This window comes from Chaetodon trifascialis, chromosome 7 (assembly GCF_039877785.1).
Source record: "Chaetodon trifascialis isolate fChaTrf1 chromosome 7, fChaTrf1.hap1, whole genome shotgun sequence".
Lineage (NCBI taxonomy): Eukaryota > Metazoa > Chordata > Actinopteri > Chaetodontiformes > Chaetodontidae > Chaetodon > Chaetodon trifascialis.
The window spans coordinates 7,319,653-7,334,564 of record NC_092062.1 but is presented as its reverse complement, the minus strand read 5'-3'; the positions used below and the strand labels follow the sequence as shown (position 1 = coordinate 7,334,564).

Genomic DNA, 14,912 nt, shown 5'->3' with positions numbered 1-14,912 from the left:
TCCAGTCTTTTCTTTCAGTTCGTCGCCCATGCTGACTCTGTACCTTTTCTCCTTTCTTCCCTCCCTCTCCCACCCCAAATCGACAGCATCACTAGTGGAATTAGGTAAGCACAGGAGGTCAGCCCCCACATGTGATTTCCTCAGTTAGAGGGGCAAAAGGGGGAAATCTCCCATATAGAAATGTCACTTTGTATAAATACACTCAGCGGTTTGGATGAATGCTAGATCCGCTTCAGAATTATAAACACTGGCTCTGCAGTCATTTACAGAGGAGGAAGAATTAGCTGATGTAGGAAGCATGTGTGCCCCAGATTATTGTAATTATTTTATGCTGTTTTTCCTTGCTGACATTAAAGTATTTGGACACTATCTCATGAGAAAGCAGTTGCAGTCGTCTTGTTTTGGGCCGCACCAGAGGTTTCTAAGCTGCTTTCATACTCTCAAAGTCCGACCTGTCTCTCCTCAAAGCTTGTGATTTAGACATAAGTTTTTAATTCCATTATGCGGGAGCTTCCAGCAGCAAGTCGTTGTATTTTGTTTCATTCTGCCTTTTGTTTGCTGGAAGGAAATCTGAATTAGAACAAAATGTTGTTTAAGGTCAAGGCAAACGTCAACGAGAAGGACCTACTGTTTTAGCTATCCAATTACATGTTTGTTCAGCCTGTCTGCTAAACCTGTAGCATACGTTAACCTAATCAAATACGGCCATCATTTCCACGACTTTGTTTAGGAAAATGTTCATTCTTTATCTGAAGAAGGATAAGGCCTTGATATGTAATCTTGTTGCTTTAAACATTTGTCAGAATTCAATAATTGCTGTAAACAGTGTGTAATCAACTTCAAAGTGCTCTGCCAAAGACCCTCATTTTCACAGATAAAAATGAGCATCTTCAAAAATACACACAACACGCCTGTGTGTATAGTAATGTGAACCAGCTTGGCAATACTGAACCGCTTAATCAATATCAAGTGGAAAAAACAGTAGTGGTTCATGCTGTTGGATCCATAAAGTGGGCCTAATTTTACAGCTCCATAAAACACCCTCCTTGCCGGAGCACGAATTGAACAATTTATGTGCAGGAGTAAATCATAAAGAATGCTCTGAAGACCGTAACCATCCTGGTTTGAGAAATCATAGTGAATGTACAGTATATCCCATGAGCCTGTGCATGTGAGCAGTTTGTTTTAAGGCATTATGCGTTTCCAGTTTTGCCATAGATTTTTTTGTGTGTGTGTGTGTGTGTGTGTGTGTGTGTGTGTGTGTGTGTGTGTGTGTGTGTGTGTGTGTGTGTGTGTGTGTGTGTGTGTGTGTGTGTGTGTGTGTGTGTGTGTGTGTGTTTATGTGTGTTTCTCTGCCTGTTTGTGTGTAGTTGTGGTCTTGAAGAGTCCAGAGTATTTCTGCTCAACAGTTAGAAGATTTGGGAATCTGGGAATTGTGACAATCTGGACAGCGTGTCTGATACAACATGTGAGGTGCAGCTGTACAAGTATTGCTCTCACAGTATCATCAGTTATTTTTAATCTACTTGAAACTGCGTCAGATGGAATAAATGGTTTTGTCCTGTTTGATTCGGACTCCTTTATGTTTCAAAAGAGGTTTGATTCACCTCAGGCTTTGTCAGTCAGAAAAGTGAACACCCTTCGCGCCTTGCCAGAGAGCAGGGACAGGCTTGGATCTGGAATCTTCCTCAAGGAAAAGGATCATTTTCCTTTAATTAGTGTAAAAGTAGCATTGAGGTATGTGCCTGTTCTACTTTAGCTTGATGAAAATGACTGCATATGAGGGCAAGCCAGACCCTTGGCTACTCCTGCCACGTTCCCTACTGCAGCCAGTTATGAATAATCTATTCCACGCATGTGTTTAGTGATTAATTAAAGATAAAGCCTCTCAAATTAAAGTGGCGGTGGGATTACATCATTGTGAAACTTCTCGGTGGGGACACAAATCTGGTTTCGATCTGAGGTCTGAGGAAGTCAGCGAGGCATTCCCTTCACACCTCTGCATCAGAGGCCCACTGCTAAAACTCTGCCTGACATGTTTTATAAAAGCAGCATTATGTCCATTTTCAGAGCTGGGAGGAAGCATGTCAAATCTGTTTCTGCTAACAGAGGAAGTGATTTCACAAGCACCGGCCCACTCAATTTTATGGGAAAAATGGTAGCTTTGTCCTGCGGTGACACACAACACACAGACGACTTGTAGTAATTCTCAGCAGCAGCTTCAAGCAAATAGTCTAATCTAAGACGGACTGATGCGTGCGCGCACACACACGCACCTCAGCCATCTTCAGCAACACCCACAACTTCAGTTGTTCACAAATAAGGATCCCAGGTGCCTTTTCCTCTAGATCCACTGCAGATGTACCTACTGTATGAAGGAATCCAGTGGGAAGTCAGTGCCCGGTGAATTACTGTTACCCAGGAATGTTCCGTGCTTAGAGCTACATGCAAGCAGAAGCAGGAGAGGAGCACAGTTAAGGCTAAACAGACCAGGCAAAGTGTGTGCGTGTGGGTGTGCATGTGTGTGTGTGATTGTGTGTGTACAGCAGCAGTAGAAATGAGACGACATCTGCACATTTCAATAAATGGCCCTCGCAGTGCTATTAGCTGGGTCAGGCTGCAGCGTGCTTTCGACTGAAATCTAAGGTTGGAGTTGCATCAACACTCTGACTGTTGTACAGCCAAGGATATGTGATATTACACAGCTTTAAAAACACTTTCGTGTAACACTGTGTTAATAGATGAGTAAGTGTTCATTACGGGATTGTAGCAAACTGAATGTTTTCACTGTACAATGAATAATGGAATATGACGAAAGATTAACAGTTTAATTTGTATAGTCACTGGCATGTGTGAATTCCATGAAATACACATCAGCTGAAGCCAAATGAAATATCTGTTCAGTCTTCACTCAGGGCTTCTTTGCAACATGGAGCTCTAATGCAAGAAGCAGATTTTGAATTAGTACATGATGAGCCTATAAATTACACCGGCCAGACTGACATCTTTAACAGGCCATCATGGTGAGCACGTGTTAGCCAGTGTCTTCAGAGCAACATGTCTGATACTGACTGTGTTTAGAACGATATAACTTCTCTGACATGTAAACTGCACGGGAGATAAATGACTCCTGTAATTAAGATATGTTGAAATCAAAGTGCAAACACTGACTTTTGGTATACACCATGTCATTGTAAACAGAGGGCCTTCTTCTGTAGCGCTTTCTTTCAACTCCTTATTATCATGTACCATTCTCATGAGGGTGGTATGAGCTCAAGCTAAGCCCTGCTTGTATTGTATATAGAAGTAATAGTTTCCTCCTAAGATCTTGTGTAAATATGATATAATTGGTCGAGTATGAGTGTCTTTAAAGTGCAATCAGTCTAATGCATAACAGGCTTCTGTTGGGAGCAGCAGTGGAGATGAGTAATGCTGTTGGGCTGAAAAAGAATAGATTAGGGTTTTTGTCATAGGAATTTGTCAGTACATCAAAGCCTCGACGCAGTGCAGGAAAGCAGCAATTTATGTTTATTGTGTATTGTGCCAGTGAGAAAAAAGTCATCTTTAGATCGGAGCTGTTGTACTTGGCCACAAATAAGTACTTTGTTATTGCCAAGTGTGACAAATTTGGAGCATTGTCGCAGCTTTGTTGTCTTGGATATTTTGTTGTTTTTGTGACTGTGTTTGACTCCTGTTGAAAAAGCTCCAGTCATCAAAAATCATTTTAGTAGCAGCGGTATAAAAATCCCTGAGTGACTGGGTCTTATATTCTGCTGACTCGCCATGTTCCACGACATCATTTTCCCCTCTCTCTCCAAGGGCTGCTCAGCGTTCTAATTCAGAGCCTTAATTACTATAATTGGTAGATGCAAATTAACAGCAATTGGACTTGACTGGGGTCATAAATCCACAGCTCAGAACTTGCAGAATTTCTGGCAATTCAGAGCGGACCACCGTAGGCAGGGGTGCTTAACTTACTAAGTAATTGCAAGTTTCATGAATCATAATGCTTATGAATTCCCCCTCGGCGCACATACAACCCCAGCGGGACTCTGCTTTAAGCCACTAGGAGCCATAGCAAGCAGATTGAGAAGGCACTGTGCAGCTTTGGCCTCTCCACAGCAGAAATACCACGGAGGAGCTGCTGGGTGCTAATGGTGTTTGGCTAATGACATTTGGAGCCACAGAGAAAGAATATCAAAACCTCAATTGAACACTTTCTTTTTTAGAATTTATGGATGAGTGATACTATTAATTCTGGTCTCGCAAAAACGCTTTGCCTCTTGGATGGGACTTTTGCATTTGAACAAAGCGGTTGAGACCCCACCACAAAATTAAATGACACAACAAGACATGCACCGTTAGGGTTTCACGTAGCATGTGCTCTCTCAGCTCAAATATACAGTAGTTGGGGTCTGCTCAAAATAAAGAACATGGTACACTCATGAAATACAGCCCATCTGTGTACAAACCTAATTTAGCTTGACTTGGCCGAATTAAGCCTGAGATCTCAATGAAATTTCTACTCAGTATGTATGTTCTACCAGGAGAGTAGAAACAGAGGGCCCCATCCCTCTTAAACACACACTTACAGGCACATGCACGCATGCATTTACATACACTCCTGCCTCTGTTGAAAGTGTAAGCAGACATGTATTGCATGTGATTGTTGGGGAAATGGAGTGAAAAACAGGTCTGGGGTTGTGGGTTCAGGTTGCGGGTTTCAGAGTGACGAGATCCAGAAGCCAGTGGCGCTTGGTATTACCCTGGTGCTTCCTGCCCCACCGGCTTGGGGCAGGGAATGGGGGTATGGGGGGGGTGGAGCTGGAGAGGGGAAGGTGAGAGGACATTTAAAGCCAAGGGCCAGGATACACCCTGCCCCACAGGATCCCCTCTGCCAGAGGCTGTAACACAGCCCGATGCTCCCACACTCCTACCATCGGGCCCTGAGCCTCAACCAGATCCCGCTGTGGTTTGTTTTACAACCTTGAACCACAGTTAGCCTTCAGAACCTTAGCATGGTAATCAAGCTCTCCCAAGATTCCACTTTCGCTCCTTTTCAACAAGCCCTTTTACTTATTTCTCCATTGGCTCCACTCAGTGTGATTCTCTATCTGTGGAACATTATTTAACTGTATTTGCTTTATTTTTCTTACAATTCATACTCTCCTGTCATGCAAGTTCTATAGTCCAAGTCTGGATGTTATTTGAAGCTGTGTGCAGCAGCAGAGTAAATCCTTCACTGGTTACACCTAATGCCCCCATGGCATGCAGCAGCAGTGTGTGTCTGCGTGAGCTCATTTGCTGTTTATCAGCATATACATGTGCATTTAGCCCATGTGTGTCTTAACTGGTTTATTATATATGTGCCCAGAAGGTTCCTCCTTGAATCCTATTACCACTTCAGCACACAGTTCCAAATCTGCTACATGTTAAGCACTCATTCCTCCCACACGTCTGCTTAATAACACAAATCATGATTGATGCTCTGCCCGGCACATGCATAGACCCGAAGAATGCTAAACAGAGGAACATAACTTGCAATTAATTGTCCATTTGTAAATTTGTCTGCATATCTTCTGTTCAAAGGAATTTGGAACATCATTATTTTTTTCTCAGTGATGAAGTACCAGTAAACCGCTCTTTCCAAGCCCTGCATTCTAGATTCATAACACTGCCATGCCTTCACTATTTTGTCTGCTGTTTCCCACTGGAGGGCTTGGATTGGATGGAGGCTTTGACTTTGAGCCATAATAATGTTGGACGGGAGCCCTCATATTTCAGCTCTGATGCGAAATCGGCCCAGTGGCTTTTCGGACTCAAATTGGGTTTAAATTGTGTCAGAGGAGGGAGAAATGTTTTTTAAAATAATAGCCATGAATGCCATGAAACAGAGCGTTCTTACTGCAGAGCTTTTGATCCGTTTTTATAAATAGCAGAATTTTGTCGTAAAAAATAATGTTTCTGTGGTCTTTTCCTGCAATTAAAATAAGGTTGGCTCAGGAACAAGGGCGAAACTAAGTACTTGTGTTTGAGAAAAATTTCTCTCCCGCTCTCTCTACCCCCTCTCCCTTCCCTCCCTCTCTGCCTTCCTCATCTGCGAAAGCATGTCATTTATGACTTGTTATTTTCATTTTGCTCCATATTTTCCACATGGCAGTGGCAGGCAGATGTCTGATAATGGCACGTGAGACACAGCAGAAGGGTGTGTTCCACCTGCCTCGCTCTGTATGTTTTTAGTTGGTCCGTGTATATGGTGGGCAGAGTGAGTGCCGTGCTTTCCCAAGGCATTCTCTGATTCCTCTTGGCCAAGCAGTGTGGTCTTCACATGACCAATCAAATATGTCAAACCGCCAGTGTTTTCCCCCCACATGTACAACAAGAAAATCTGGCTTCAATTATTATTGCACCCCAAGGGGAACTTCCAAAATTCCTCCCCTCCTCATTTGTCAGAAATGAAGCTCTCTCGTTTCCTGCGATTGGCTGAAATATGTCTTTTGATATTAAATCACACCGGTTTCCACGGGCTGCATGACCAAGACAAATGTTTATCATATTTATTTATGTCATTGGAGATGACCCTGCAGCTCAGCAATGCAGAAACTTGGCTGCAGACTCCCATGTAATGTTGATTGTGAGTAAGAGAGTCTCCTAAATAAGCTGAAGTTAAGAGATAATTTGCAAAGCATATGAGGTAACTGTGGTTTGTTTAATGTGAAAAATACAGTTTGGGGTTGGGGAGGGTGATGGAGGTACTGTTACAAAAGCCCTAATGAATCTAGACTGACACATCCCACCCAAATCTTACAGGGCTCTTGGTTTGATTTATATTATACTCTGTTGATAAATGTGGTTCCAAATGTTGATTAAGGATCTGTTTCACTTGTTTGTATGTCAACAAATCTAGCTAAATCCAGTTATACACCTCTGATCTCCCATTGCCATTGTTTTTGTACTTGGTGCTTATTGTCATAACATCACGCTCTGGTAGAGGCCTTTCCAGTGTGGCTCTGGGAGGGAAACGCTATATGAAAATTGCCATTGACGTTGCCGAAACAAATAAAACTACTCATGCTGCCGCTACATCTGTAGCCATTTTAAGCCCTTATTTATACCATTTAAGCTCTCATTTGAATTCACCAGCACAAATAAACATATCATAATGAACCGAAAGCCCTGATGTCATATGCAGATGTTGAATTTTGATTATTCCTTTTGCCTCGTGAATTCGTCAGGATCTTGTCTTTCAAAGGCAAAATAGATGACATCATTTTTTCTTGGCGCTGTTGGGACAGTGTTTGCTCTCTTGACTCCAGCAGTTCAACTACAGAGACAGCGCTGCCCACTCCTGACATATCTCTACATCTCCTCCACCATATTACAGTTTGTGTATACTGTAGAAGTCCTGTGTTTCTGGAGACAGAAATAGAAAAAGAGAGGCAGTAAGAGCCCCAGTCTCCAGACTACTGTGCCGTCCAGCCAGGCCTTTAAGCAATGTTTACTGCCAATGATAAGCTGGCATAAATCAGAACTTTATAAAAGGCAAATGATTTCACCTGAGGCCTGGGGTTATTTATCTGAGGCCTGGCTGTACAAGTACCAGAGGCTTTGATTTAGGCATAAATCATCCTGTAAGAAACTTTGCTACTAAACCACTGAGCAGGCAGAAGGAAGAAAGTCAGCAGTGGTTAGGGCCTGCTGCCAAAAGCTCTTTACTGGTTCAGTATAACAGACTACCTGGTCTACTCCTGGAGTCATGGACTTCATTGTAATTGACTATATAAAGTACAGCCTGACTCAATGTGACCCCCACACCAATAAATAAAACCTATTCATGCTATTTCATACATTCACGTCGGTTGGACACCTGCTTGTTGAATGTGACTTGTGCACTAGAGACGACTTGTGCCTCCTGCAAGACCTGGTACACTTTCTCAAAGCTCCAAGTTGAGCAATTATTAGCGCGCGGCATGATTTGTACAGTGACTCGACCTAATAGCCTTTTCTCTTTGTTTCCTCTAGACGTGCACTGAACCTCGGCATCCTGCGTGACCCGGGTTCAGAGGTGGAGGACCGCCAGTACCAGGTCGACCTCCAGTCCATCAACATTGGAACGGCTCAGTGGGAGCAACTCAAGCCGGAGAAGGAGGGAGTCAAAGGAGGTGTGTCAGCGGAGAGTGAGAGGAGCTCCCAGAACCCAGCCCTGGAGTGGAACATGGCCAGCAGGTCAGGATTTGCATGTTAAGACAAAGGGGAAGATGATGGTGCCCATACTGCAAACTAACAATCGGTCTTCAGTAGTACCACATGTTATCTATATAGCCAAAGTCTGATACTGATCTTAAGCCTGTTTGCCATTTGATTTTTAAAAACACTTTAAAAGGTCACATTGAGTCCTTTACAATGACCACAGCCGGGATAATTCACATTGATGTAGATTACATTGTTGCACCCCTAGTCAGGTGTTGTGTGTGTGTGTGTGTGATCTGCTGTGAATGTCCCAAAATTTATCTCCTCAGTCTTGATGTGGGAGCAGCATGTAGTTATTGAGTTAGCTCCCTATCATGGAGCCTCTCCATGCACAGTCATAATTACAAACCCTGTCATTTTTTTATAGACCCGGGAGCTAAAACAAGCACGAGTGTTACAGCCTGTTTGGCCCCACATCCTTTTTTTCCACTCATGTTTTGAGAGGGAACAGGCCCAAAAATCACAGAATCACAGGCAAAGAGTCCAGATTTGTTCCCTGTCAACTAAAAATAAGCCGTCGTGGAAGAATGCAGCGCAGAATCAACACGGGTCTGATTGAGACGGAGCGCTCTCAGGTCATCAGAGCGTACACTGAGGCTGGCTGAGATACACACAGACACACTCAAGCACACTAATGCACACTCACACAAACAATCGCACATACTCATCATGAACACTGATATATTCTTTACTATATGTCTTACACACACACACAAACACACACACACACACACACACACACACACACACACACACACACACACACACACACACACACACACACACACACAGTGGTGTTTGGAGTCCTGCCAGCAAAACGCAGACTGCTGCTGCTGCTGATACTGATGCTGATCCCTCAGCTCTTAGACCTGCACCATAAGACCCTTTATTGTGACAACCTCCTTGCTGCATGTCAGCCCCCTCTTGGCCGCCCGCTGCCCCCCCATTCCTGGAAGCTGCTGGTTGTTCACTGTCAAACTGAGCCAAAAGGCTCTAAACATACTTTTAAAAGTTGGACTTTTACCTCTTCCAGGGTGAACCATCACATGTTTTGAGGTAGAATTCGGCTAATGTGAAGTTGAGGTTGTAAAACACGGGGCGTCATGGTGTCATTTTGATGCTTTCAGCCGTAGTACAAGAGCAAGCAGGAGCATTTTTGACACTTCAACAAGACAAGACTCTCCCTCCTATCTCCCCAGTCGTTATGACCAACAATCCCAAAATGCTCCTTCATCTTGACCTTCTCAAACTGTGGCAGCCAGGGACTGCAGTAAAACAACCCTTTTACAGTCAGTAGCCGACTTGGATCTACGTTCAGAGTCTTCGACTCTTACTACTGGGTCTGACAAGCTCATATGGGCAAGGGGCTACTGAGGCTCAATCCACTCCCATTTTTCTTTTTTACTCTCAGTCTCTCTGTCTCTCTGTCAATGAAAACAGGGCTGCTCGGGCCCTGTGCCAAGGCCAATTGTCTGACAGGCCAATGAGGTGAGATTTTGGGCTCGCACTTTGGGCTCCAGAAGATGCTGAATGCCTTTCGAGTAGACTCAACTGTCTGTAGACATACTGTGGCTGCAGGTCTGGATTTCTGTTCAAAGGTACATCATGGGATGACCGAACATGTAGCGTAGCTTTGTACTCAAAGGATTGACACGCAGTAAAATACTGTCGCTTCAGTTTGACAGTGACTTGTTGACAATGCAGAGGCACTAGCTTCACATCACAGCTTCTCATATCCTTGATAATTTAGATTCACACCAATAAGTGTATGCTTGTGTGTGCTCATGCTGAGAAGGTCAACGTTGCTGTTGTTGTTGTTGAGGTTTTGGAATTTCACCCTAACTCTCACTTTTAGTTTCCAAACAAATCATTCAGGGTGGCTGTGGTTGCGTCCTCGCTCCCCTTCCTCCTCGCCACGGCAGGAGCAGCACTAGAGGTTCTGTTGGAAAATGGGCTTTGCTGCACTGCACTGCTGCGAGCTGCACTGTATATCCCAGCCTCAGCCGCCACCACGACCAAATCATAACTGAACATGTGATTTAGAATGTTCCAACACACTGAGGGAAGGGGAGTCAAGTTCACAGCTTTACTTGTCTGCTACAATCACCCACAGAAGTACACCACCTCGGTTGTAACAAGATTTGACACACACCACTTCCAGAGTTCACACCTTTCCCTCATTCCCTACATCGATACCCCCCCCCCCCCACACACACACACACACTCATACACACACACTCTCCAGCTTTGGACTCATGGCATGTTCACTCTGCAGTTTTTTGGGTTCAATTCCAGTAGTTGCGGATCTGCAGTGGCCTCAGTTGGCTTCCTGAGGTTTTGTGAGGAAATTCCAGCACCGTGGATCCACTGACAGGATCTGTCCTCGTCACAGTGTGTAGTTGCCGGCTAGGAAAGACCCTGTGTCATGGAGCTGTGAACTCTCTCCATCTCCCCTCCTGTCAGCCACCCAGTGCAGGCCTCTCTGTCTCTGCCTGTGTCACGGATATGTACACTTACTGTTCACATTGTGTGGCTTTGTGTGAAAACAAAGTCATGTTTTCCATCTTTTGTGCTTTGCACCACGCCCATTCAAAGGTGCACGCGCACACACACACACACACACACACGCACATACACAGTCCTCCAGCCCAGTTAAAGGACCCCATATTAAAGGTAAACTGAGCCTCACGCCTCCTAGCCTTGCTGGTGAATGATAGCACCTGTCCCTTGCAACGAGACACTCATTGTTTCAATCCCTGTCTGAGGGGAGATTAGCCAACACCAATTGGCCTCACAGATCATTTCACCTCCGAATTAGGCCTCCCTCAAACTCTCTATGCAAAGAAATGTGTCAGAAAATAATCCCTTAAGGGCACTGGTAATGCACATTTGTGTAGCAGAGGTGAATATGATATTGGTTCTGGTTAAGTACTGTACTCTAGGCCACCTAGAAATGGGGCCTTTTATAATCCTAGCCAACTATAAATATTGGAAGCCATACCACTTGATTGTTTTAATAGCAGCAGATGTGGCAATTAACACCACCTTATAAAGCCCACTGGTATATTTGTTTTACTGCTAACAAATGTTCCCACAAATATGACTTGATTGTGGGAATGAACATTAGTGAAATGGAGAGAGTTGAAGTGAGAAGGTCTCTATTTGATCTTGTGTATACAATTAAGGGGTGTTCCCAATTGAGACTTGTCAAATAATGTCTCACTCTGTCTCTGTAACCATATTCAAGCTTCCAGCTAAAATGTGCTGGACCAGAAATGTAAAAAAGCTCACTTATGGGAATATTTCACAGGTCTGGCCTGCGAGAGAAAATCTAATTTGAAGTCGCTCATTGTGATTTCAGCTTTTCGTCCTACTGGTTTGAATTTAAAAAGCCAGAGCTGGTTTGAAATGTGTGTCTGCCTGTCAGCTAAGGGCAAAACAAAAGCTCAGTTTTGAACATTTTGTGGTTTTGACTGTGTTGTGTTGACTTGTCATTCGTAGGCAGATGGGACAGTCTTAGCAATATTTTACAACTGGTAACCATAACACATTATTAGTAAATAAAGGTTGGGGAATGTTAGTGAATAAGTAGTCCCTTATGGTGGCTGTTTGTATTGTAGTGTAATGCTAGAATCACTTCAACACCAGGACGATACACTTTTGACTAAAATCTAATTCAGTAATTGACAGTTTTTAAAAGAAAATGTCCATTAAGATGCTCTATGGTACATGACACATATACCTGCTTGAAAAGATATGACTCTGTCCAAATCTGTCCCATAGCTTTACATAGTTTTTCTTCAACAGCAGCATACAAGTAATGGACCTGTCTGAAGAAGTGTCTGCTAAGAGTGTGGCTCTCTATGCATCTCTGTTCAGTATCAGGAGGCACCAGGAGCGCCGGGCCATCCTGACACCAATCCTGACTGACTTCTCTGTTCGGGTGACTGCTGCCCCAGCCATCATCTTCAGCAAGAATCTGTCCCCTGACTGCGGACAGGCAGAGGTCAGTATCAGCTCCGCACAGCTGTTTTTGAATCCAGCGTAACAGCTGTCTTTCAAGAGTTTTCATACTTTCTACAAGAGTGAATTTGTCTGTAACACGGCAAACTAAGAAATCAATGGAAGTAAGAGTCAAAAAGTGACAATGATTTTCCTAGAAATTCACAGTGAGTCAGAGGTTGCATATTTTTCTTCATCTACTTTGTAGAAGTCCGTTCACTGCTTACACTGACATCGTGTCCCCTTTGACCGTGACCTGTTATAACCATGATTGTAACCATTACTCTCACAATCCGTTGTCCATATGAAAATAGACATTGATTATGTGAGATGTCAGAAGTATTTACGTTTTGCTCTTAACATACAGTAACTTACTCATTAGGGATCCCTCAGCCAGTCTGCAATGTAATGGAGGCTTTTGACCCACAGAGTTCAAACCTTTCTGCTTATACAGCTGATGTTTTCTGGCACGGCTCTCTGAGACTTCCTGCCTCTTTGATGCCTCGTCCGTCCATGCTAACGTGCCCCTTGACAATGCGTAACAGCTAATCCATAGTTTGCACTGACGCACACACACACATGCACACACACACACACACACACACACACACACACACACACACACACACACACACACACACTATGTGATTTGTTTAACTCCCTGAGATGTGGAGAGTCAGAGCCAGTAACAACACAAACAGGACTTTGAGCTGCATAGTGTAGAAACATTACAACAATCTCTATAATAAAATTCACATTCATTTTCAACTAACTTCTAAGTGCTTCAAACAGATTTATGCCTGACAGTTCTGTTTATTAGATGATGTATTTGTTTATTAGAATCTACAGTCTGTGATCTTCATCTACAATCTACAGTCTTTCATTCACCCCAGCAACATATTCTGTAACTATTATTGTAACCTGATTATTGTAACCTCAAGATATGTGTTTTAAAATTACTGCTTGTACTGCTAATCATATTCATAATGATAATACTCTTAATATGTTTCATTCATCAAAATGGGAAAAAAACAAGAGGTGATATTACTGTTACACTGGATATTGAATGAAATATTAGCAGCAACTTTTGTGTTTTTAAACAGTGGTTCTGAATAGATTATGTTTACACAGTAGTGGCCAAATACCATTATGTGTAGTTACTGTAGGTCTGGCCCATGTGTGTGTGGTTCAACCCAGAGTGTTAGTGAGTGATATCCTGTTAGATGTAGCCTCCAGGCTGAGGTTTGAACTGCTGGCTGTGGGTGGGACCCTGGAGAGGACAGAGGGAAGCGGGGAAAAGGGAACAACTGAGCTTAACAGAGCAAGATACAGGGGAGATAGAAAGTAAATACACTTGTTAAGAGAAAGACAAGCAGGAGGTCACAAACAATCCTGATGTGTTATTCAATGTCTTTCCTGCGCTCTCCACCCACCTCCGCCTTTTCATTTCCCCGTTGCTGTCCCTCGTCTCTGTAGGAGGTGGTGGTGTGTGGCCACTCTCTGGAGGTGAATGTGACCAGCAGTCTGGATTTCTACCTCAGCGTGGCCCAGGTGCAGCTCCTCCAGCAGCTCCTCAGAGACAACATGGTGGGGATGGACGCCCCCGAGAGAAGCGCTGAGGTACATACGACACATCACAACTTGGCCCTCTTGCTGATGATAATGTGTTGTTAATCTTCATGAGGCACCACAATTTGACATCCATTTACAGATGTTTGAATGGGGCCATGGCAGTTTTCCTCAAAAATCCATCATCCACGTCTTCCCCATACAGTGCCCCTGACTATCGCTCCTGACTATTTTGGGTGAATCCAACACATTTAAATATTTACTCGCACCGAGCAAGGCAGTTCTCTAATGTGACCTTAGTTTACTGTGCTGTGCGCATATGCAGCTTTTAGGGCCCTCTCTATTGTTTACAGGACAGGGAGCTCACAGGCGCCATTTGCCCTGTCTGACCGCTTAATAAAGCTTTCTAATGGAACACAATATAAAAATATTTACCAGCTGTGGTGAGGATGGGAGTCATAGAGGAGGCAAGAAGAGTAGGGGGAATGGGATGAAATTAAGTGAGATGACAGAGTGATTTTTACAGTTGTTACTCCTCTTAGGATTCTTTACCGGACTGTGCTGACGTGCAGTGACTGCGTCAGATGACTCAGACCCTGTAAAGGCTTCTGTAAAGTGATGCGGTTGGTTTCCCAAATGCGTGTGAACAGGACAGCACAGTGAACACACTTTGTCTCTGTTACTACCACAGATGGACCTGGCAGTGATGCAGTAATTAATACAGGCAGTGCCATGTTTTTATACAGGGTGACTTCACAGGCAGACGGTCACCTGAAAGCGAACAAACAGCATAGAATCAAGTGTTAAAATGGACGTCTTAGGGTCATTCCTGCTGGCCGATTTGTTAGTGCAGCACTATAGAAACAAATGAGAAAATGACATAGTGTGAAGTTTGCTTACTTCTTTATTTATTTATTTATTTATTTGTTTAGTTATTTATACAGTTAGTTCGAAGGAGGTGCCTGCTGTGCATCTGGTTTTGATTAGGGTGATCTCTCAGAGCCCTCACCCCTGACTTGTAATGATTCATGGCTTGATTCTGTTGAGGGGCAGCTAACGGCTGCAGAGGGTTCATCCAGGTTCAAGGCAGG

The 14,912-nt window shown here is 43.7% G+C and overlaps 1 protein-coding gene across 1 annotated transcript in view; it reads left to right on the top strand.

Moving 5' to 3' along the window:
* The window catches only part of LOC139333438 (intermembrane lipid transfer protein VPS13B-like), a 319,141-nt gene that overhangs the window by 203,301 nt on the left and 100,928 nt on the right, over window positions 1-14,912 (top strand). The window contains exons 32-34 of the mRNA XM_070965843.1: window positions 8,023-8,226; window positions 12,130-12,256; window positions 13,729-13,872. Coding sequence (XP_070821944.1) covers window positions 8,023-8,226; window positions 12,130-12,256; window positions 13,729-13,872 — 475 coding nt within the window. The remainder of the gene's footprint in view (window positions 1-8,022; window positions 8,227-12,129; window positions 12,257-13,728; window positions 13,873-14,912) is intronic.